General features: G+C 35.1%; 1 protein-coding gene and 1 pseudogene across 4 annotated transcripts in view; both read right to left on the bottom strand.

Annotated features, from left to right (window-relative positions):
• Positions 1-694: 694 nt before the first annotated feature.
• RCOR3 (REST corepressor 3) overlaps positions 695-24,896 on the bottom strand; it is a 53,929-nt gene continuing 29,727 nt past the window's right edge. For 3 of the 4 annotated variants that reach the window (XM_036095733.2, XM_036095734.2, XM_036095736.2), the window contains exons 9-12: positions 20,651-20,728; positions 12,163-12,220; positions 3,791-4,032; positions 695-3,327 (exon numbers count right to left, since the gene is read on the bottom strand). In XM_036095733.2, coding sequence (XP_035951626.1) covers positions 2,983-3,327; positions 3,791-4,032; positions 12,163-12,220; positions 20,651-20,728 — 723 coding nt within the window. In that variant the 3' untranslated portion in view covers positions 695-2,982. The remainder of the gene's footprint in view (positions 3,328-3,790; positions 4,033-12,162; positions 12,221-20,650; positions 20,729-24,896) is intronic. The other variant, XM_036095735.2, reaches the window with a different exon arrangement.
• Positions 24,093-24,473, bottom strand: LOC118537952 (vesicle transport protein GOT1B pseudogene; annotated as a pseudogene).

Below are 24,896 nucleotides of genomic sequence, written 5' to 3' on the forward strand. Positions count from 1 at the left end.
TTTTCCTATAGTTAGAATGTATTCATCATTTATTTTGGGGAAGCACAAAGAGAAAGACAGATCCTGCCTTGAGTTCTAAGTCAGATTATTAGTTGTTTTGAGGAGACTCGATACCCTAGTGTTAAGTGACCAGCCACAATTAATGTGTCTGAGTAGTCTACTTTTGATAGCAGGAAAAACATTAAAATAGTACAACATATTTACTAACTAAACTCAGTACTTTAACAAAAAACTTGGCAATATTCTTAATATTGTTTAAAATTATGACTGTCACTTTGTTTATTCCCTATATCTAGTCCTAAAAAGAATGTTGGCCTATATTAAGACAGAATTTTACATTCTTTCTTTATTCTACATTGCATTTTACTCAATTGTAGGATTATTGATTAAGGAAAAGTTCTGATCAAAACTTACCTTTTACCTCCATCCATATTACACTGGAATTAAAGAATATAGAAAAAATATTTTTTCATTAATATTACCAGGCGTATCAACAGTGTGATTTATTTTTAGTTATGTAATGAAAAAAATAGTTGGGTGTAGATTTTTCAAAAATGATAACCTTGACATTATGAAATGGTCATTAAAATATTTCTAGATTTTGTTTTATAAAAATCAATATTTGGAATTTCACAGTGAAGAGGTCCTAAATTCTTCATACAACATGAAATTATATAAAAATAGAAGACATAGACATCTTTAACTCTTTAATCCTTTGATTAAGCAGCAAGCATATCACTCTTCCAGGCCAAACACTGCTTAAACAAAAAAGAAAATTAATGACGTGCAAAATATTTACAAAATATGCAAAGCACACAATAAGACATCTCACTATATACATGTGTCATATTACTAATGAAGCTCAGATTTTTCTGTGTGCTCTAGTGTACGTAAATCAAATCACAGCACATCCCTCAGATACAGCATCTTGGCCCACGGCTGGGATAGAACAGATTTTTAAACAAATCATAATATACTTAACAGCTGGACAGATGCTGGCGCTGACCAACTTGACTGACATGTCCCACACACTGTATACTGAAGGTCTACTGACAAGAGACAAGACAATAAAAGCCGTATAGTATGCACATATGCAAGACAATCTAAGTACTTTAAAAAAATGCTTTAGATATTTTCTTTTAAGATATATAACTGCCCACCCTCAACCCCCGTGGCTTTTAAAGTAAAAATAAGTATAAATTCTTGGATATTAAGAATTTTAAATCAGATTTTTATCTAGTTACAATCCAGGGGCAGGAACTATTTAAGATGATCCAATGAGAAAGACAAGACACACCCTGGAAAAAGTTTGTGCCAGAACTTAAGGTCCTTATGAAGAGAAGTGGTCTAAACTTCCAAATTAAAACTAATCAATGAATTTAAATCTAATAGCTCCTTAAGGCTTTAGAGCCAGTGGTAGGGACTATTTTTCCAATATTGGGAATACAGGATTTCTCAAAACATAAATCAAGGGCCTTAGATGTTGACTATTTCGTGAAGTAGTTCTAGATATGATGAGAATATAAATGTGCAAACATTTAGCCTTAAGTTCCACTAGTATAGTTATCTAAGTGATCTGTCCCTTTGCACAAGTCATGATTCCAATATGAAATCACCGTATCAAAAATATTAGTAACACATTGTTGAAATACTACTACTTGTAAAATATTCTTTGTAGGTGCTTAATGATTTATGTGTTCAATTAAGACTTGAAATGTTTTTGCTTCTTTATAAAAAGGGGGTCTCAGCATTTTAAGTTAACAGCACAATTGTGACAATATACTGATACATCTTTAGATAACACAGAACAAATTCTTAAATTTATTTTATGAAATAATGTTGATTTAACCCTAAACCAAACCCACAAGCACTGGTCGGCTGCAAGGAATACACAAATGTATCCAAATAGTACAATAGAGATTTATCAAGAAAACATCCTTTATATTAAATGCAGACCATATTAATAAGTGTGAGGGCAATTTTAAGTCAGAACCTAAACACATAAAGGGTATTGTAAATAAATGCTTCCATAACCACTATCTCCACATAACTGACAAAATATAATTCTCTTCTAAAGTCCCCAAATATAGGCAACTACTAGTTAAAAGCAGATAGCATTTAGAAACATTTTTTAAAAAAATCAAAATTAACTCCATTTTCAAGGAACTTAAAGACACTGTACTTCAACAAATTCTCATTTGTATGTAAAATTATTATTCCGATCCTCTTATTACTGGTAGATGACAGGTCAATGACCTTTAAGCAAGGACTTTGCATTAGGACCCTAAAGCGTATGTTAAAGGGTTAGTAGGTTCAGTACATTCTTTGTGGTTTCATATAATTGCTTTGCAATTGATTCAATTGCTTTCTTTTAAAGGAATATATTAAAATTCCTTTAGAAAAAAAAGCAAGATTTTTTGAAAAAAGGGATATGCACTATAATTCTTAAATATGCATTAAATGAACATATGTCAAAATCTGAAATGCAGGCTATTTATTCTTGCACTCCTAACATAGGAAAATGTTGTTAAAAATTAAATTAAGGAAGAAAGAAAAAAAGTCAAACATCCTTAAAAACTTAAGGAGTTTTCACAATTCCTAAGTCAGTATTTCTGTACTAAGAGCCTTGACTACGAAGAGGCAGAAATATAAAGAATCTCAATAAAATAAATACAGTAAAAACAAAACAAAAAAAACATTGGTATATAGAATACTTAATCTTTTTTTTTTCCTTTTATGAGATGTCGCTGAACGTATACTCTAGAAAGGAGGCTAACTGTAGGCTTTTTGTCGTGTAACATTTAGTTCGATTGCACGAACCAAAAAATCTCCTAGACATCCACTTATGCTAGCCCACTGCCACAGAACTAGTTTGCAGCCTCAGCATCTAGGAGGGACTGTTCTCTCCTCTTTTGCATCAGTCTGAGGAGCACTGGTATAATGATGGGGTGAAGAGTTACTGTAGCTCTGTCCAATTTAATTTTAGTGCAGTGAGGACTGTGAATCTGTCTGAATTCCGATAAGTGATGGTGGCTGTTGACCACCAACCGTGGACAACACTGGTCTTGGGTTTAGACGGGGCGGCATAGAATTAGCAGGGCGAATGAGAGGTGGTGGAGGCTGATTTAAAGTTGGCCGGGGCTGGATGAACCGAGCCTGCTGCTGGAGTGGAGGAGGCTGCCGGTGAAGAGCAGGGGCAGCAGGCAGTGTTGGACGAAGAAGTGGTGGAGGCTGGTTCAGAGTGGCAATGGGGGCTGTTGGTGTTGGAGTGGATGATGGGGCAGGAGGTGATGGACCCAGAGTCCGAGGAGCCTGTGGTGTCTGTGCCTAGAGGTGAGGAAACAAAAATACATGTATGAGATGAGAGTTCCTAATGAACTGAATACAATATAGTTTGGGATGTCACAGGAAAAACAAAACAAATCAAAACAAAACAAAAACGTAACACCAGTGTTTTTTGGAAGCACAAGCTTCTTTTATTTTAAACAAAACAAAAAACCAAAAACCGAAAAAGCAACGAAGCTACCAAACAGGCATCTTTATTAGTAAACAGCTTAACACTGGAAATAAAAATAAGACTATGAAAGAACAATACACTCTCCATTCTTCTAGGACAGAACTTAGCATGTCATTAGGACTTGAGAGTCACGAGAGAGGCACCACTGAGTAAGTGTATTGTCAACCTTTCATGCTCATTTAGCTAGTCCTCTGACAAATTAACCTTATAGAACACCACACAAAATGATGATTCCTCAACTCATATTAGCTCAAATTCCATACACAAACACACCTCCTCTTCTTCATCAGTGCTCTTCCCTGATGGCACATTAGAAGCACTTTTTGTCTCCTCCCCTAAAGTAGAAGCATCACCATTAGAAGCCTGGGTTCCTTGTTCTGCTTCCCACTCCTGCAATACCTCCTCTAAGTTAAACCGACGCCTGTAGTTTACAAAGAAGTTCTTCACTTGGCCAACAGTCTTGTTGCCAATTACATCTGCAATAGCTTGAAAATCTTTACCATATTTGCGGACACCTGGAAGGCAAAGTAAATAATACACCTGTGAAGGATCAATAAGGAGAGCTGTGTGTACTATACATCATGCACACACAAAAGATACCAGCAATGAAAATCCTTTCTCATAAACTCTGCTCATTTCTCAATTCTGAGATAGAGACTAAGATATCAGGGTCACAGATGAAAACTATCAATTATGTCATTTCAGCGAGCCAGCCACTTGCCTTCAACTGAACAATCAGAAACTTACCATTTTTTACATACTCAGTTATTTTCTCCAATCCTCTCTTGAACTCTCAAATATAGTCCATTTATTGTAAAGCATTGAATTCTTTGTTCCATCCTCAATTCCACATTCATTTATTTCCCTAGTAGCCAGTCACCTAAATTTGAGCAACACCGTTTGTAAACAAAACTGGATGGGAATGAGCCATCTCTTTTATCCCCTCAATGGACTGAGTGAGTAGTCTTAGAGTTCCCCCATTAAGAAAAGCATCATAATTTTGGTCTTAATACCAGCTTCAAGAGGATTACTTGCCTAATCTCACCAGGGTACCAATGAATAGAAATAAGAATTGAAACATAAAAAAGTGAATCATCACAATATGTGATGGGCAAAAAAAGGGAAGCTATATTTCAGAGTTAGTTGGATTTCAACTCATCTAATAGTTCCAAAGACTGTGTATGTGGAGGATTCCAACTATACTTTATAGCCTAAAGAATGAGGTTACAGTAGTGACTATGTGTAGAGTACTTGTGCTTATCATCACTACCTTAAATTTAAGAACATTCAGTTATTTGAGAACCTAACTTTTTGTAATGGAAATTTTATTATAATGAAAGATAGTATTTGATTTATGAACTTGAGATAGTCATTTATACTACAGAATTTGGAATGATTTTATATAATCAGATGGATAATAAACTGCCCTTACGGGAATTCTAAAAGGACGTTCACTGACTCATCATTTAACTCAAAATAAAAGGTGTCAAAAATTTTGATTTTATAATTTCATAACTACTGTTTAAAATACCAGAAAACAGTCACTCATTAATTACAAAGACGAGAAAGGAGAAAAAAATGATACTTATGATATTAAAATCTATAATGTAACCTAAGCCATCAGAATCATGGGAATTTAAATAAATTCAACATGTATATAATCATAGATGAGAGAATAATATAAGGATATGTTAACACCTCAGGAGAAATGCTAGATTCATTCTTACAGATACCTATTGGTATGATCTACCCAATTACCTTAAAGCACCACCACGATACGACAAAATTCTTGTTTTTAATTTCTGCCTTTATTTTATATGGAGAACTTGGGAATGAGTATCTCTTGCTTATATTCAACTAGCCAGGCTTGACTCTAGGGGGAGTGCCTTTATCTTAAAGAGCATTTTGGGCAGGAAGTTTGACATTATTAAGCTATAATGATTTTTAATACAGAGTTTGGGGTCTGTAAACTGTGCTAATTTGCTCTGTTCTCAAAGGGAAAGACATATGCATGACAATAAATTATGACACTTAACATTATTTACAGTATTTAGCAACATAAGTTCTCTTTAAATCCATGAGCTGATTTCCAGTTCAAACTCTGTAACTGAGTAAAAATTGTAAGGGTGACTAGGTTCCACTGAGGGTTTATTTGGCAATAAAAATCCAAGTTTATTTAATATTAGGAATTATTGCTACATACTCAAGTACTTCTCTACTACTTATACTTCGGAAAATAACGACTCATTTGAGATTGATGCACTGAAAAATAACTCCTAATTAGATATCAGACACAGAGTTCTAGCAATACAGTAATTTTACAAGGGATATTTAATTTACATTCCAGAAATGACCAAATCTACTGAATACATGAGTTTGGAAATGAAAACTTTAAATAAATCTAAGATCAGCTCTTCTGTATCGTAGCAAGAAGTCACATTAAGACTATCTGACTCCAAGTATGAAGATATTACAATCCTCAGAACACCTATTTAGCAAAATATATTCCAAAACCTACCAGTAAGTTGTCCCCATGTCTGATTCCATTTTATAACTGTCTCCTGTTTTTTGATCTTCCATTTTATTTTCTCTTGCTCCAGGGACTTTACCTTGTCACCAACATTGTTGCAGTTCCAGAATTACAGACCCCCAAACCAAAACTACTTCTTATAGGAGCCTTAGTTTTCCCAGACACTCTGGATGTCAAGGACTTTTTCCAAGTCGCCTAGGTTCTGAGTCACCCAGGTATGTTTATCATTAACTCATGTATGCCATATAAACTACTCTGTAAAATCTTAAGGCTCAGACCATACTGCAGACTTTTGTAATCTGGCTGAGGATCCCACTCGTGTCCTGAAAACAAGTGGGCCTTCGGGGATGTTAATGTGCTCAGCCTGCAGGATGGCTGGGCAGGGTCTGGAACTGGTAGTGCTCCTTGGCAGTCCTTTCTGGACAACAGCAGTCTCATCTGTTTGCCCCAGTGTGTTGTGACAAATTTCATAATTTTTTCTGTATGCCACAATGTGAGAAAAGTTGGGAAGTACTGTCCTAGGAAATATAATGCTCAGTACACAGGAAGTGCTCAGGAAATTGAGATTTTTCTTCCTCAAACCACAAGAGTTGCATATAGCTAACTTCTTTATCACCTTCACACTTCCCATGATGCTGGTTCAACAGCATATTTTCGTTAGAAGGTGGAATTCTTATGTCTATACTGTGGCTGATAACTAGGTAAAATCTAGTGAAACACCAACTGCAGACTTACTGGAACAGCTCCTTCAGAAGAATCCCCAGCTAGGCTTCTGGAGGAAAACTTAGCAGGGGTAGCAATGCAGAGCAACTAACTTTAACAACCCAGGACATCAGAGCTACTTTACTTCCAATTTGTACGTGGAAGAAGGGTGGTCCATTCTTTTTTCACAATTTATAATAAGTAAGGTCATCTGATTGCTTTATCAGCAAGGGAACCAAACACAGTGATTAAATCTCTGTATCTTCCTGAAGATGTAAAAGGGTTAGGTCCATCTGAACCATGGTTTTAAATTAAACTTCTCACCTTGGGGCAAAAGGTCAGTTTTTAAAGGTTAGTAGAATGAAACTTTAAAAAATCCTGGAAGAGGTAAATTGTAAATTTCCCAGGAAGAGGAAAAAAGTGTTTTCAGTCAAATTTTGAAAGTTACAAACAACTTGCCTTCCTATGCTGGTAGATGATACCTTATAATCTTTAACATACACTTTTGAAGTTTTGTTTGGGAATTAACATAAAAAAATAACTACCATCACATTTTATAAAAGCCCACATTTTCCAAACAGTATTCTTCATTCTGCCCAACAACAACAACAAAAAAATACATTTGTATTTTTTAAAATTGGGCTATTCAGGAGCATTTGTAGTGTGGTGTTTTCCAACTCTAGACATGAAACTATAGACTTTTTTTTTTTTCTCCTCCTCCCGAGATAGAAGGGATATCATGAGTCTGCTTTTGGTATATTTAAAAAGTTATTTTTAAAATCTGATTTTGGGCTACCCCACCCCCCCAAAAAAGTCAAAACATTACAGTGGCAAGCTGCTTCTAGGCAGTAAAATTTGGGGGGATATTGTTTCCTGCTTCTTATAACAATATTTCTTAAAGTGAGCATGTACTTAGTATAACCAGGAAATCTATTTTTGAATTAAGAACATAGTGACATCTAGAAACTCTAGGGATGTGGTTCTTTCCTATCAGTAAGAGATTAACTTTAAACTCAAACCATTTGGGAACATGCATTTCTTTCCGCCTCCTGTAAATCTCTTCAAGAATTCATATTAAAGTAAAAAAAAAAAAAAAAGATATCAACAGCAATGGGACAGTGAATGGTGCATCTAGGTGAGGGCTAGAAGTCAAAATCATATATTCTCTTTCTAATATCTAGCCTTTCTCTTCTGAGTCTTGTGTTCCCATCATCTTTGTTATAAGTTAAGTTCCATCACGAAGATGCTGGAAATTTTGAATCATGAATTATCTGAAGTGAGTGCATCAGAGGGCTGACAATTATGCTTTTGGGTGTCCATTCTTATGATAACTGTTTTAATAGCAGAAACTCTCTAAAGGAAATGAGTGTCTTTTAAATGGAAAAATATGAATCTCCTGATCTCCATTTACTTTTGATCATTCATGTACTGGGTTACAATCCCTATATTTTAATCAAGTGCCGAATCTCTTTCTCCCTCCCTTAGGAACCATTCTAGCTTTTTTCTTAATGTATGAGATAAAATTTTAAGGCTTGCAACCTAAAAACGAATTTTTCTCGGCTTGCAACCTAAAAACGAATGAAATGTATAAACTACAGGAAGAGAAGGTAACATTTAACTGTGAAAGCATAACTGACTTGAACGTAGTTCTGTCATTTCCTGTTTTATAAGAGAAGGCAGACAATATGAAAAAAAAGACAACTTAAACTAAAAATTAAAGCTGATATCTTGATAAAACTGGAAAAGTTTCTTGTTGTTTACCGTAAAATAGCACTAATATTTTAGTTGGGGAGTGTATTATTTTTTAGCACTAATGATTTTGAAATAAATTCATTTAAGAGAAGGCCTAAAATAAATACTGTATACCAGGCTTCTGCCCCTCTACACTTTGAAGAGTCAATGTTTTGTACTATCATTTAAATGTATTATTATTTTTTGAAAACGGCTAATAATTGTTCCATTTTACATGAAAAACAATATACCCAGGATCTAATTCTTGCTAAGTAAGAAATGTTTGTCACATATGAATATCAAGTTTGATTTTAGGATAATTTCTAAAAGCACTACAAATTAGAAAAAATATTTATACATGTATGACACAAACTATAAACAGGGATATTTCCATTTACACAAATTGTGAAGACTATAATTAATCTCCTGTTAACTAATCTGTTCCAATAGAAAACTCGGATACTTAAGGCTGGCACAGATTACTGAAAGTATAGAAATATCATTCTTAACAAGTACTTTTTAGAGAGAGGTTTAAATTAGCCACATTTATAACATCCTACCTGGGGACTCTTGAAGAATGTTAACGAAGTTATAACATAGCTAGAACTAAAATTTAGAACTAAAATTAACATAATAAAGTGATAGATTACACAAGTATAAACATTCTTGTTTGGTCTGAACATGATTTCCCCCCTTCCAAATAAGGGAGAAAGAAGGAAAAATAGTTCATTATTTATTTAAATAGTTATTATTTAAGTGATAGTAGTATTAAGTAGATGGGGAAAAAAATGGGAAATATATATTTAAGCCCTAGGAAATGATCCTAATATACATATGTGGTTTTAAAGGAGTTATAATAAAAAAGTTTATTTAACAGTATAAGTCTCACTAATGACACTAGAGTTTATAGTTCTCTCTTCAGGTCAGTCTAATAGTCAACTATGAGCAAGATTTAAAAAGGCATTTAACAAATGAGTGTTAAATCAGAATATATATACAAAATGTCTTAAAAAGAAAGTGCTTCTAAACTAAAATGTTAATATCAAAACTTATATGATATACTATTTTGTAAAACTGAAACAGTCATAATAATATCATATAAAGGTTTATCACAAATAAAGATTAAAGAGAAGAAAAACAAAACAACTGCCTGCTAAGATAGGTCTTTCTGGACAGCAAACTACATGTTCAAATAAAAACTGCAGTTATGTACCTTAACCACACTGAGATTCAGGTACATATGATATTACTATAAGATTATACTGTTTATAAGACACACTTCTGAGCATTATATAAACATGTGGGCTCATTAGCAAAAATGGCACTTTTTAGTTTTCCCTAAAATAACTATTTTGGACACAAATAGCTATATATTGTTTTATTTTAAGTAATGAACCCCCCCTCCCAGAAGAAAAAAACAAAAAAACCCTAAAAAACTCGAAGTGAAACAAAAATTCCACATACAGAGTTAAAGACATTAACATATCAAGAAAGTGCTTTCAAAATCCTAAGAACATGCATATTTTTGTACAAATTGCTGCATTAGTATAATTAAGAATTACTTTTTAAATGTGTGTAAGAATACTGAATATATCTCAGCAGAGAGGAAATGTTTGATTATATCCATAAATATTATTTTAATATTTATAAACTGAGATAATGTCTATATATATAGCTCAAACTATACATGTAAATCTTGCCATTGTCCCTTCCTTTGAATGCAGCTCAGCATAATATTCAACCCAGGCATAAGATTCCCCGGTAGTGCTGCAGAACAATATCAAAACCTGAATGCTCTAGAAACATTAGCCCAGATTTTCCTAAGCGAGTCTCTCCAGAAAAATCCTTTCACTGGGATAATTTTCATATTAGAGTACAGGATTAATATACTAATCTTGAAACAACTGAAATACTGGAAATCAGGGTTAAATTCTACAGGTTACACACACACACACACACACACACACACACACACACACACACTAGGATAGAGAGAAACACAGGCTACACACACACAAACACACACACAGAAACACAGGCTACACACACACACACACACTAGGATGGACAGAAACACAGGCTACACACACACACACACACACACACACACACACACTAGGATGGACAGAAATACAAGCTTTACATCAATAAAAGCAATGCTTCCCCAAATAACTATGTTAGAGCTGTAAGTCATAGATCTAAATCAATATGAAACAGCCCCTGAAAATACTAGTTGTTTTTTTGTTTTTGTTTTTGTTTTAGTAATATGGAGCTCGAACTCATGACCCTAAGATCTAGTAGCATGCTCTACCAACTAGGCCAGCCAGGCGCCCCTACTCATTTTTTAATCTAAATTTTAAACAGTTTCTAATTTAAAAATAGCTATTACTCAACATTATAAACTCATTAAACTTTGTTCTGACTCATTCAGAAACTTGGTTCCACAATTACATATGTGCTCAGTGCACATCCAGCACCCTGCCTCCATAGGATCAAGTATTTATTCTGTTTATGAAATGACTGTTTTGTGCTATATAGGCCAAAGAGAAGGCTGACATCATCCTGATGGCCCGTCCTGTGACATTTTCTAATCACACTGGCAGGGTAATTCTTACTCACTCTAGTCCAAACTGCAGAGTCATCTATTAATCAATCTTTAATTACATTATTCTCACATCCAAATGATACCTGCACATCCTTTTTGAGTTAAATATGTTCTCTGTGTTTGAATAATTAGAAATATTTTCCAAAGTATACTTATATGTTTTGCAGGGGTCCAACTCTCTTATAGTAACTAACTTAGATAAAAAAGCTATTAGTACTCAACACAAAGAGAGCTCAGCCAGGAAAAACCAAATTGTAGACCAAACTTATAATTACACAATCAGTCCTGCAGATAGTTTATCTTGAACAGAAAAGAAAAAAAAGAAAACTACACCACTGAATAAAAAAATATACAGTTTGCCCTTCCTTAAGTAATTCAAACATGAGAAAATCCGAGTTTATAACACTACCAATCTGCCCACAGGCATTCATAATACAAAAAGTAAGTGCTCTGCCATATAATTCAACAAAGCATTCTTATAAATAATGCGTTTAAAATGCTATATGTATATTTTTCAATGTATCTCTTAACTTTCTCTTTTATTATTTACATATAATATATAAATACATATGTATTTTTAAAGTCGGGTTTCTAAGCATTCAGTGGCACATCTCTTAAGTTATAATACACTGAAAGTTAAGTAATCATTAATATTTTCAGTAACTAACATTTGTCAAATAGAGAAACACTATTATACAGAGTAATTGGAAAAACCAGAAACATACAATAGTTTATGCTTTTAATGATGAGTTATCAATGACTAATATAGTAAGAATGAACCCAACTGCAGGAAAACTAAAGCAAAGGCACAGAGAGACCATATGACTTGTTCAAGCTTGTCATCACCATCACTGTTAAGGCTGAGAATGTGTTACGTGCTGTACGGGACCCAAAATGCATATAGGCTCAGTAAAGTCACATCCACAAGAACAAAACAGAATTCCTGGTTTTCAGGACTTTGTGGTAAACACAAGAGCCCTCTCTTGATCCATTTCTAAAGGAAGGGAAGGACTATGGTAGTCACCTTTCATGACAAGTTAAATAATTAACAACAATAACTGCTTATCTTTAATATACCTTGCACTGCTAGAAGCTGCTCCTCTGTGGTCCAACGGGCATTAATTTTCTGATTTGACTACAAAATTAAAGAGAAGTTTCCTAATGAGGATATGAAGACAGACATTTTTCCAAAGTGCTTATTTTCGTTTAACTTTTCACCAAATCATAGACATGAGATTACTAAAACTCTGATTTACGAAGATTCTGCTTTTATAAGGATTAAAAAATATATTGAGTTACCTTTTACCCACACAAAAAGATAATGAAAGGGAAATGTACCAATCTGGGAGAATGAACAACATTCACATTTATACTCTAGTCAGAGGCATTAAAACTGAGAAAATCTATTAGTCATCCATTTTCCAACTACAATGTTCCTGTGACACATGGCAAGTGTTAATTTTAGCCTAGTTTTAAACATTTAAGAGACTTTATCTTCCTTAGAGAGGATCTGTGACTTGCTCTAAAATTCTTTCTCTTCACATTTCGATTAAACCTAACCTTACTCCACCAAAACCAGTGTTATAAATTAATACAGAACTGGAGATCAGGCCTAATTCCTAAAATATTTCTTTAAATTTCTGAAGCAGAAAGTGACCCACTATAAGAATAGATTTTTTTCCCCCTAAGGCCTCCCCACGTTTCTCCCAATATTTTTGTTCAAAAAAAATCCTCAATTTAGGACTTTCATTATGGCAAAACTACCATATTAAACACTAAATCAAATTTCATTCGTGTATACCCACTGATTAGTGCAAGGACCATTGGCAGTAGAAGGACGGACAGAGAAATAAGTACACCAGCCTACAGAGGTTTACAGAAGAAACTGCCCAGATAAATTGGCCTGGTGTAATACAGGATAAGCTGGGCAAAACAGAAAGAAAGGCTTCCTCTGAGAACAAGTGTTCAGGTTTTATCTCACTCATGGTCTTAGCGATAAAAATTTCTACAGTACACAGAGGTTCTGGGGAACATCTACTTTCTCACCACAAGTGAAGAGGTATAGAAAGTAAGCATTCAGAAGAAAGAATAAAACAAAAATTCAAAATTAGAAAAAAATTATTAGAGAAGAAAGGAAAAAGTTTTAAAAAAAAGACTGAGTAAAGGAGGAAAAAATCTAGAGCAGAAAGCACTGAACACCAGATGATGAGATTAAGAAGAGAGCAAGGCAAGGCCAGGCAGAGAGTGGATAAGCCTCAAGGTGAGCATACTGGCAATGAAGCAAAAGAACATTAAAAAGGTAAAGAAAGGACGCCTGGGTGGCTCAGTCGTTAAGCATCTGCCTTCGGCTCAGGTCATGATCCAGGGTCCTGGGATCGAGTCCCACATCGGGCTCCTTGCTCAGTGAGGAGCCTGCTTCTTTCTCTCTCTCCCTCTGCTGCTCCCCCTGCTTGTGCTCTCTCTCTCTCTGACAAATAAAGAAAAATCTTAAAAAAAAAAAAAAAGGTAAAGAAAAAGAGGGGGCTATAGGCTATAAAGAAGCAGTAACAAGAGAAGGGTGAACCAAGGTTTAAAAAGTGAAAAAAGGAAAGAAAAAGAAAAAGGAGATAACAGAAGAAAAACTTGAAATTCTAAACATATGTTCCCCAAAAAGAGGATGAACAAGAATGGAATAGGAGCTAATATTTGAGTTAATATCCAGGCAGTCTGATGCCACCTTCACTGTGAAAGGTAGATAAAAGAGGTCCTTGGTACCCAAGGATAATTGGTACTAGAACCTTATTAAAACAGGTCCAAATATTTCAGAATAAATGGTAAAAAATAAAGGGTTGAGTGCAACCTAACCTGAAATATGAAACTAAAACTTATGAAAATTATTTTAATAGTTAATGACTTTGCTTATATACTTTAATTTTATTTTTGGCATATCTTTGCTGACCATACAATGGTGTAATATTCACTGGCTTTGAAATTTACAACATGAGCACAGAGTGGGTCATTTTTGTTTTGAAGACCTCAACAATTTTTTCAAGGGCCTCCCTTAACTCTTTGTTACTCAAATTCTTTTTTGAAGTGCGTCTGAGTCAATACGCTTTTTTCTTCAATTGTTAACTCTGCTAAATACCCATTTGTCAACAATTTTGCAAGAGATTAAAGCCATTCTCTTGTACTTTCATAGACTTCAGGAAGTTTTGCATCTTTTGCAAGGTTTAAAATTTCATTTTGGTTTGTGCTGTATTTGCATTACAAGAAAGTAAGAGAAGGATATTGATGTGATGGATGGGAAAGATAACAGCTAGAGTTAATTAGGGATAGCTCATGAGCAGAGCCTAATTTTATAAGTGCTTAGTTCATTTGTGAATATTCTCTTGTTTGGCAACTTTCGCTTCTCTATGAATCCTTTAGACTGATGAGCATTTGGATACTGAGGATCTCCTACAATACTACAGTGCAAGTTGTTCTGAGGACTAAATTTAGAATAAATGTAAAATATATATAAAGCTATGTTTAGGATATAGGTAAAAAACACCTGGCACAGTGCCTGAGCAAGCAGAAGTTGAAGTTGATCAACTGATGTTTGTTAAACCTGAAAGGCAGAAACTGGAAGAAAAGGTATCATTAATGGAAAGGGAACAAAAAATAAAGAGAAATACCATGCACTATGAAAGCTTATTTCGGCTTATAGACAAATCAGGAGATAGGATAAATTAAAAGTTCACAGTATACTGTGGATTCAAAGATGAGAGGAAAAAGTCACAATGACTAGAACAGGGAAGAAGGCCAGCTGGAGGGGCTAGACACTGAGGTGGGTTAAACAACAGGGTAAGTTTCTGAAAGGCAAAGATCAGGAGAAGACACACCATGTATAGGCAACAAAAGGAGCAACAATTAGGAAGAAGTGATAAATACGCCTGGAAAGTTGGTGATATTTAACTAAACTAGAATATGGTAAGGACCACTTTTGCAAGGGCAGTAAATAATCAAGGTTAATGAGTTCACACTAAATTTAATAAGCAATAGATTTCTGGGGGGAGGGAACAGAGGGAGAGGAGCAGGATTCTAATCAGAATAAAACTTCAAGCCTGGAGAGCTGGGAGAAGGGTGGTGCTGTTAAGGACCTAAGAAGTTATGAAATGCTGATTGGGGAGGTGCAGGAAGGCAAGACTAAGATGATGACTGTAACTTGGGATTCACTGACAATGAGGTCACTCAGGTGGAGCTCAGGATCCACTTGAGGTTAAAACAGATTCATCTATGCAAACACAGCTTTTAAGGGTCTGGAAAATTGTATGAGGGAAAACAATGGAGTCATATCTTACTCAGATGTAAGGTTCTAAAATCTGCCTATGAATTTAAAAAAAAAAAGGATTTTTGTTTTAAATTCCAAATTACTATTGAAATGTTCTTACAAAGGTGGTCATGGAAACAGGCACACAATCTCTCAATAAGTCCACATGGCCAGATATTCCTCCAGCACTGAAATGGACCACTAGTTTTTCAGTTAATCCTAGATGAAGCTTTGGTTGAAATTTAGGGTAGTACTGAATGAAAAACATAAATACATTCTTAAATACTAGAATTTCAAGTCAAGGAGACTGCTCACACAGGAGGCCTGTGGAAGCTAAAGCCTTCTTCTTCTTTTTTTTTTTTTTTTAGATTTTCATTTATTTATTTGACAGAGAGAGAGAGAGAGACAGAGACAGAGAGGCAGGATGTGGGAGGAGAAGCAGGCTCCCTGCTGAGCAGAAGGCCCCATGTGCGGCCTGATCCTAGGGCCCGGGATCGACCCGAGCTGAAGGCAGATGCCCAACCGACTTAGCCACCCAGGTGCCCCAAGCTAAAGCCTTCTAAAGAAATAGTGGATTCACAGTTCCAGCCCCTAACTGCTTACTTTGTAGGAGACACTTGATAAATGGGAGTTTAGGCGGGATTGCCAGCTCTCCTCTACTTGCTATTACTAAACATACTCCTTTTTACTTGGCTGAATATCTGTGGTTGAGTTTGTGTCATATGATGCAATTTTAGTATAGTGAAGTGATGAGCTTGTATGATGTTTCCAAAGAGAAGAGAAGTGAATTTTGAGGATAAAAACTTGGAGAATGCTTATATTTACATATAGAAAGGAAAATTACAGCTGAAAAGGGAACATAATAGTTACAAATGATATCACCTCTCAAAAATTAAAGGAAGAGAGAGAGGTTGTCATCTATGTCAAGGCTCAGGAAAAGGCAAGAAAAATGAGTTAGAGCTGAGGAATTTGATCAGCAGCAGCAGTGTTAGCCTTTAAACAGCAGCTTCAGTGGAAATATGCAGGGAGGAGGGTTGAAACTGCATTGAATTAAGAGTCTGTATGACAAAACAGAAGCAGTGGAAGAAAGGGAAGACTGAAGGAGAAACAGGGTCAAAATTTTTTAAATACATAAGATTCCTTCAAGTTATTGATTTTTTTATTCTCTTTTAAACCCAAGAAACTTTGGCAGAGATTTGTTTAACTTCAGAAAGGACAACTAGAATATATCTAGGAATCTAAAATTGTGTAGTAGTTATGGTTAGCTAGGTAGTACCACTGAGAACATTCTTCTACAGCAAACCCCAGTCGGAAATACTGCTGTTTTTAAAATAATAAAATATTAATCTAAACTAAAATAATCCAATATATAATAGTTATAAAACTAATAATAGGAAAGGCCCCAAAGAGCCTTCTAGAACAATCTATGACATCCTTTGTTAATTCAGCATCTTTACTGCATTCTTTCCCTGCTAAATTAGTTCTCGCATCTTTCCCATTTTTGTCAGTAGTAGATTCGTACTATCTTTGAGTTGAAAGAATTAGAAGAGGACACCAAGTTAAACCTTCCATCCAGTGCTGAAAATTCCATCCAACATCCATAATGAAAGAATGTCACCCACCTATGCATGAAAACATCAATAGATGGGGAAATTTCTAGCTTCAAAAAGCACTCCTAGTTTCTTCCTTCCTGGTTTCATTAATCTCCTTGTCCCACCTTCCTACCTCCAACCAAAACAAATCAAAGCATAACCCCACAGACCACCACTCCCCCCAACACTCTTACATACTTTCAAATAGATATATTATTTTCTATTTTGCAATGTTCTTTGGATTTATCACTTGCTGTCCACTCCTACAACTAATACCTGACCATACCCAAAATCCCTTTTACCATTTACTTTATCACTCACATGGCTGGTATTTTAGCAGCTATAAAGTTTTCAATTTAGCCTGTGTAACCAGGATAACCTTCCTAAAATTAAAAATTCCCATTATATCCTTCTTATATTGAAGAAACTACAGGGTCTTCCCATTTGACCTAATTTAAAAGGCAAACTTCTCTTCCTAGCTCTCAGACTTTTATACTCTAGCCCTTGCCCACTGACCTCTATCATAAAGAAGTCCCTGTTGAACTCAATTCTGTTAACATCTCTCTCATACACCACGTTCACTTGTCCTCTGCATCCAACTTTGCCTTCCTACGTAGACAATATGCTTCATGAGAGAAAACTGTTTTACACTTTCACTAAATTCTCAATAGTAATCAGCACCACAATGAGGACATAAGTGCTCAGGGAATGCCTGTTGACTCTTTTTTCCCCTCACAGGATTTATACGTATTTTTTTTTTTTTAAAGATTTTATGTATTTATTTGACAGAGACACAGCGAGAGAGGGATCACAAGCAGGGGGAGAGGGAGAGGGAGAAGCAGGCTCCCCGCCGAGCAGGGAGCCCGATGCGGGGCTCGATGCGGGGCTCGATCCCAGGACCCTGGGACCATGACCTGAGCCGAAGGCAGACACTTAACGACTGAGCCACCCAGGCGCCCCATACGTAAGTATTTTGAATGTACTGTTCCATACCAAGCCACTGTTCATATTATTCCCTTTGCCTGCCCTTTTTTGTATGTGCAAAACTCCTACTCATGCTTCAAACCTCAGCTGAAACATCCCTCATTAGGAAGACTTCCCTGATTATCCTAGCAAGAATGAGTAATTACCACTTGTTTTCTTGTAGCTTTTTACTTATAAATCACACAACTTTAATCAGTGTGTCTTATAACATCTAGACTGTGTTTTTTTTTTTTAAGGCAGATGGAAAAATCCATCACACATTTCCCACAGTGCCTAAAACAGTGCCTTACATGAAATAAGTGATCAATAAATACTTATGGGAGTGAATAAACTTTCTTCACCAAATTTTTTCCTAAGTGAAAATAACAAATACAATCAAATGAGTAAGTAAAGCATCTTAGTAACTGTTTACTTCCAGCTGAGTTACATCACTTAGTAGCCTATTGTTCTAATGGTTAATGAAATTCTTTTATTACGTATTAGATAGAAATTCTATTATCTAAAGAAAAGGTGATAGATTACATGATTTTTCAAGGTCTTTACAAAGACTGTTAATCTAGTATTTTGAAATAGATCTATTCAGGCTGTTCTTCCCTACAAAGGAACAGAAATAATATGATAAATATAAATATATCCTGAGTATTTTCTAGATAATAAACCCTACATACATTTTTAAGTCATAGGAGTTCAATAAATCAACCTCAAAGTAATATTCAAACTTCACTGTATGACTGGTAGAGTGTTAAGATTTTGGTTGTTTCATTTTGATCATTATTTTTATAAAAATCCAAAAGATGTAATAAATGTCTGATAACTTCTAACCCCCGAACTGCATTTAAATGTGAGAATCAATATATAATTTTGTTATTAAATGAAAACTTTCAAAAGTAAGAGGGAGCAGGATATCAATCTAGGACTCCAACTGGATTCTAAGATTGTGAAATATAGCCAAAATTTCACTATTTACTAGCTGTGACGTTGATCAAGCCAGTTAACCTCTCTGAGGCCCAGATTTTTCATGTAAAATAGTATTTGCTTCATCTACTTCTTGGGATTTATGTGAGCATCAAATGAGATAGCATAAAGTTACAAATGCTATTGCACTTTCATGTCTTACTTTATGTAATGTTAATGAGTGAAGCTATCCTTCCATTTTCTGGAAAATTTGAGGTTAGAATCATTGTTTCCTTGAAAATTTGGTAGACGTTTTCTGTAAAACTGTCTGGGCTTGGTATTTTCTTATGAAAAAAATGTTAACTGTTCCTTCATTTTACTTAATGACTATAAATTTATCAGGTTTTCCTTTTTAAGACAAGTTTGGTAAGATATATTTTCCTATAAATTTCTAAGTTTTATTTAAATTTTTGAATTTATTGACATAAAGTTCTTTATGGTATTCCCCTATTTTTAATATCTGCTATAATTTTTTAAATTTAATTTTTTAAGTTATGAAATTATAGGCATTTAAAGCTTTTGGCTTTTATGCATTTTAATGTATAATTAAATATGAAATTAAAATAATTTTAATATAAGATTTGAAATAATTTTTTTTACAGTAATATAAAGCAGTATGCTTTGTATTACTATCTTTAAATAAACTGAAATGTCACTCAAATGTTTGTCAGTTTACCTGTGGGTTTGGAATGAGATGTTATATTGGTCTATGTAGATTTCATTTTTTCCCATTATCTAACTTTCTTGAAAGAGACTATTCAAAACAAACAAACAAAAAAAAGCAAGAACAATTTTATTCCTAATGATTCTTCCTTTCTGAAAGATTCTAATGAGTGAGACAGAATATGGTGCATTTATTCTGAAGCGCTCCCCCCGACTCTTCTGCTCTCCCCCCCAGACCCTCATGCATATTTCATTTGTAGATATTTCAGGCATCTTGTGATGAGGGGGCGAGGGAGCATCCCATTAGGACCAAATAAGGATTATCTGATTATTAAATACATAGAAAGGCAAGTCCAGGATATGAAGCACAGCATAGGAGTCTTAAAAAAGAGAGAGAGACAAGAGAAAAGATTTATAATAGAAGCTTCTGTGAAAAGACTTGATTGGACTTTACGGGCATTTAAGTACTCCTATAATTATCATAAATATTAAATATATATTAGGTTTCAGAGGAAATAGAAGGAAGACTTGAGAAAATGGTTAATCTACATCTTGCTTTTAGATTTCACATTTTCAGGGATAGGAGTACAAGAATGTTAATTAAGTCCACACACTAAAATCCTAATTAAAAATCTGAGCCAAAAGACAAATACCTTAAAATAAAAAATTGCTAAAATTGCTAAATGAGCTCCTTTTCTTATGTTCTTTTTCTTGTTGTGTTACCAATTCACACAGGTAGGAAAAGGCTTTGAGCAAACACTGCTGCAGACCCAGAAATGTACTGGCTTGCTCATCAATTACCTTCTATTTTCACATGCACTGGGCCTACCTGTATAGCTGTTTTTCCCTACTTACTTTGCTTGATATGAATTGCTAACGGCAGGAAAGAACTGACTTCACTTAAATCGTTAGCCAAGTCTCAAAAGACTATCTAAATGACAAAATAGACACATGACAAATTACCCACGCTATGACATCTTCAAAGTACTAACAACACATGCAACCAAAATAGTAAATACTGGATAGATAATTCAAAGAATAAGGTTTCACCATACTTAGTCACATATATTCTTCAATAACATACCTCAGGAGGTTTGAATTCTTCAATTCCACCTTCCATTTTCTGTTTAAGTGCACTGTTCACTTGCTTAGCATTCTGAACCTTCAACAAAATAGCCCAAAGTATGAATCAGATCACATACTTAGGTAAATGTATGAGTACTCAACAAATGAAAAGGATATATACCAAAACCTTCATAAATTTTATTTCAGGAGGACAGACACTTAATTACATTTTATCACACTTGGGGCCATTCAACTAATATCCACATCAATTACTATATATATCCACTAATCAACTAATTATATATATAACTAATATATCTCTAGTAGGCTAATAAACAGTCTACAAATCATAGTATCTGAGTATCTTTTAACAATGTCTAAGACATATGGTATATAGAGGAAAATTCCATCAATATTGCTCATTACCATAATGTTTTGATAAAAATAACAGTTATTCCAATAAGAATAATAATGATGAGATTGGATAATATTAGGTGTTTATTAGGTTAAGCATCATTGTTGGTGCTTCACGTGTAATAAATCACTTAATTCTCACAACTACTTTGTTAAGAGTTCTGCTATAAGCTGACATACGCATTCTCAAAAATCACCCTACTAGGCAAAATCGCACAACAAAAAATCACAGGACTTATGGGGAAACAGAGCTAGGGATCCAACACTGAAACACTTCATCAATGACACATAAAAAAAGATAAGAACCTCATAAAAATGACAGCAGATTTATGCATTTTAAATAATAAAGAAATTTAGAAATGCTACAATAAAGATGGTACTTAACCTTGGAAAAGACCTGAGGTTGCTTACAGAAGTGTCAAATAGTTGCAGCTTGTGAGTTACTGGGAAGTGGTAGAAGGAGGGTTATTTGAAAATCAGATGAAAAATTTTAACACCAGATAGGATATGTGTGGCTCATAACATACAGTGAATTGAGGAAGCTGGTACACATCTGAAGTGTTTGTATATGTACTCAACTAGGTCAGTTTTCCACTGATAAAAATCAAACCTAAGCAAATGCAAAATTCACATTATACTCAAATTGTTCCCTAGTATACCAATCGTGTTGGAACAAATTCATGTTTTCAAAATAAGCATTATAGCAGAACTGACTCTACTTTTACTATAATCATTTTACAGATGAGGAAGGCTGGGCACAGAGAAGTCAAGAAACTTTCCCTACGCTATAGATAGAAGCGGCAGAACCTGAATCCGAACCATGCCAAGTTTTTAACTACTACTCTACTAGCAATATTATTAATCTTTACCTAGAATATTAAGGGTTAGGATTTTTGTTTGTTCATTTGTTTACGTTTTTTTCTCGGTTTGCTTTTTTTTCCAGTATGGACAATCAAATATTTATAAAGTGATTTGTGAAATTTTTTCCTCAGAGATTTTTTTTTTTTTTAAGATTTTATTTATTTATTTGACAGAGAGAGAGAGACAGCGAGAGAGGGAACACAAGCAGGGGGAGTGGGAGAGGGAGAAGCAGGCTTCCCGCTGAGCAGGAAGCCCAATGCAGGGCTCGATCCCAGGACTCTGGGATCATGACCTGAGCCGAAGGCAGACGCTTAACGACTGAGCCACCCAGGCGCCCGTCCTCAGAGATCTTAACACAGCTAAAATGTAAAAATCTAGGTTGATTCAAATGTAGTTAGTTGGTCAACCATGTTAGATACACAAAGATAAAATGTAAAAATGTAAATTCTCAGTCTTTAAAGATTTCATAGATTAGTGGGGAGATAAATAAATATAAAAGTATGGTAAACACTAAAACACCTAACCTAGACTTGGAGAAAGAGAGAAAAGAAAGCAAGTATTTTGTATTCATGTTAACAGGCATGGGTAATGGGGAAAATAGGGTAAGTTTTCCAAAGGAGATGATACCTAAATTTAGTTTCAAAGGATTAATGAGAATTAAGCAGGTAGGCAAGGTTGGGCAGGAAATGCCTTCCAGGCAGAATAGCATGTAGGAAGACAGGAAAGCAGTTAGGCTGGGACTGAACAGAGAATTTGAATTCTGCCTAAAGACTGAGAAAAAGATTTTATTTGTTTATTTGAGAGAGAGGTGCGCGCGTGCATGCATGCAGGGAGGAGCAGAGGAAGAGGGACAAGCAGATTCAGTGCTGAGTGTGGAGCTGACGTGGGCCTCAATCTCACGACCCTGAGATCATGATCTGAGCTGAAATCAAGAGCCAGACGCTTAACCGACTGAGCCACCCAGGCACCTCGACCTAAAGAATTTTTAAGCAAGGGAGCAACGTAGTCATATTTGCCTTTTAGAACAATAATTCCAGTAGTCATCTGGAGAATGGAATGGAATGAAGAAGATGAAAATGAATTTAACAATCCAGATGAGAAACATTGAGGACTTCAATTAAAACAGTAGGGGGAATGAAGTAATCATGGTGGTGGCACACAGACAGATAAAAGCAACAACCTGGAAACAAAAATTAAGATGTGTTTGTAAACACGTGATGGGGAGAATTAGGGAGAAGGAAGAATCAAGGATAACTCTGGCCACTGGCTTAAGTAACCCGAGTATACGTGGTGCTAATCACTATGACAGGGAATGCAAAGGAGGAACAGCTAACTAGGGTAGGGTATGGGGGAAGTCAGTTTGGACTTCTTCATATGAGACTGTGTTCATATGAGATGTGTCTGGGATATAAAAATAGCAGAATTTGTAAACCCAAGAGTGCAAACCATTACTATGTCACACATCAAATGACAAACCAAGAAAGGAGTTTAAAGCTTTAAAAAAGATCCTTTATAGTAAAAATAGGCTATAAGTGAAGTAGTAGCGTTAAGGATAGAGTATGAATACAGGTAACTGAGTACATTTTATTCCCTCGTTATTTAAAAAAATTTTGAGCAATTTAAAAAATTTTAACCCTATGTTTACCAAAAAAAAAAAAAAAGTCATTCATACATCAAACTGGGTTTTCCTTGGTTTTAATAGATTAAAATGACATCATCCAATCTAACTCATGTATTACTTTCAGAGACAATGCAAATGGAAATATTTTTGCCATTCCAGTGGATATTTCTAAAAAAGCAAATGCCTATGGATGTTCCTGCATTTTCAAAAGAAAAAGGAAAGAAACAGACACCACAGTTCTCCAAGGCTGGCTGTATTTCCCACACTGCAGAAAAACCATTAAAAATCGCCTTCAAGAGTTTCAATATGTATTGTAACACAGATTTCACTCCTTCAGTCTGCTCACTGACTTCTTAGACCACTTGGTTAGAAGACCGTTCTCACTGCTGGTTAACTGCTATTGGTACTTGGTAGGCTCTACATTTTAAACTTCTGTAAAGAACCTATATTTCATGTAATTTAATTTTGTGCTGAATATTCTTCAAAGGACTTTATAAATAATATAATATTTTAAATGAGTCTCCAATTCACTTGTCTTTCTACCATATTGTTGCTTTCTCCAACTTTATCTACAAATTCCAGGTAGATTCAAGAGGAACCCAAAGACTGGCAATCTTCCTATAAAGCCGATGACCATAAGAAAGAAGCCCTTGAACATGAGAAAGAATCCATAAATTTCAAAGATCATGCCTATCAAAGGCCAACCAACAAGGACTACAAACACACCACCCAGGAAAAACCCTATAGCTTTCATTTTAGGTTTTTGGAAGAAGAATCTGAATGTTCTTTGTAAACCAATTACAAAAGCCAAGCCAGCTACAAAGAAAACATTACCAACAGCCAATAGTGCTTTGTCAAATAAAAGAATCATTCCAAAGGACAAGAAAAACACTCCATATCCTGTTAATCCCATTTCAATTTTCTGGGTGTCCATTAAGAAGATCATGGCTGCAGTGGTGAGGGCAGTGGTGACAGAACCTCAGGGCACCCAGGGCATGAAGCAAAGTCAGGAGAAAAGAAGCTGGGAAGCACACCAGGCAAGAGCCACCACATCTTCTGGAAAGATGCAGTCACCCCTACCCCAGCTTCAAGACCACTTGAAACCTTTTAAAGATATTACAGGCAAAGTGTTTTACAAGTTCTCTAAAAAGAAAGAGTGCTGTGGTTTGGAAGATGGGAGTCGTGCACACATTCATTGTTCAAGTAAAGGCCAAGCATCCAGTCAAAAATATACTACATACATCAGAGAGCCTGGTGTCATAAAAGCCAAAGGAAAGGAATCCCAAGAAGGAAGAAGTGGTTGTCAGTGTCAGATACTACTGAGCAGTAACAGATTCAAGAGGGCATGAGACCTGGCCATTGGTTAATA

The sequence above is a fragment of the Halichoerus grypus genome, chromosome 7 (genome assembly GCF_964656455.1).
Source record: "Halichoerus grypus chromosome 7, mHalGry1.hap1.1, whole genome shotgun sequence".
Lineage (NCBI taxonomy): Eukaryota > Metazoa > Chordata > Mammalia > Carnivora > Phocidae > Halichoerus > Halichoerus grypus.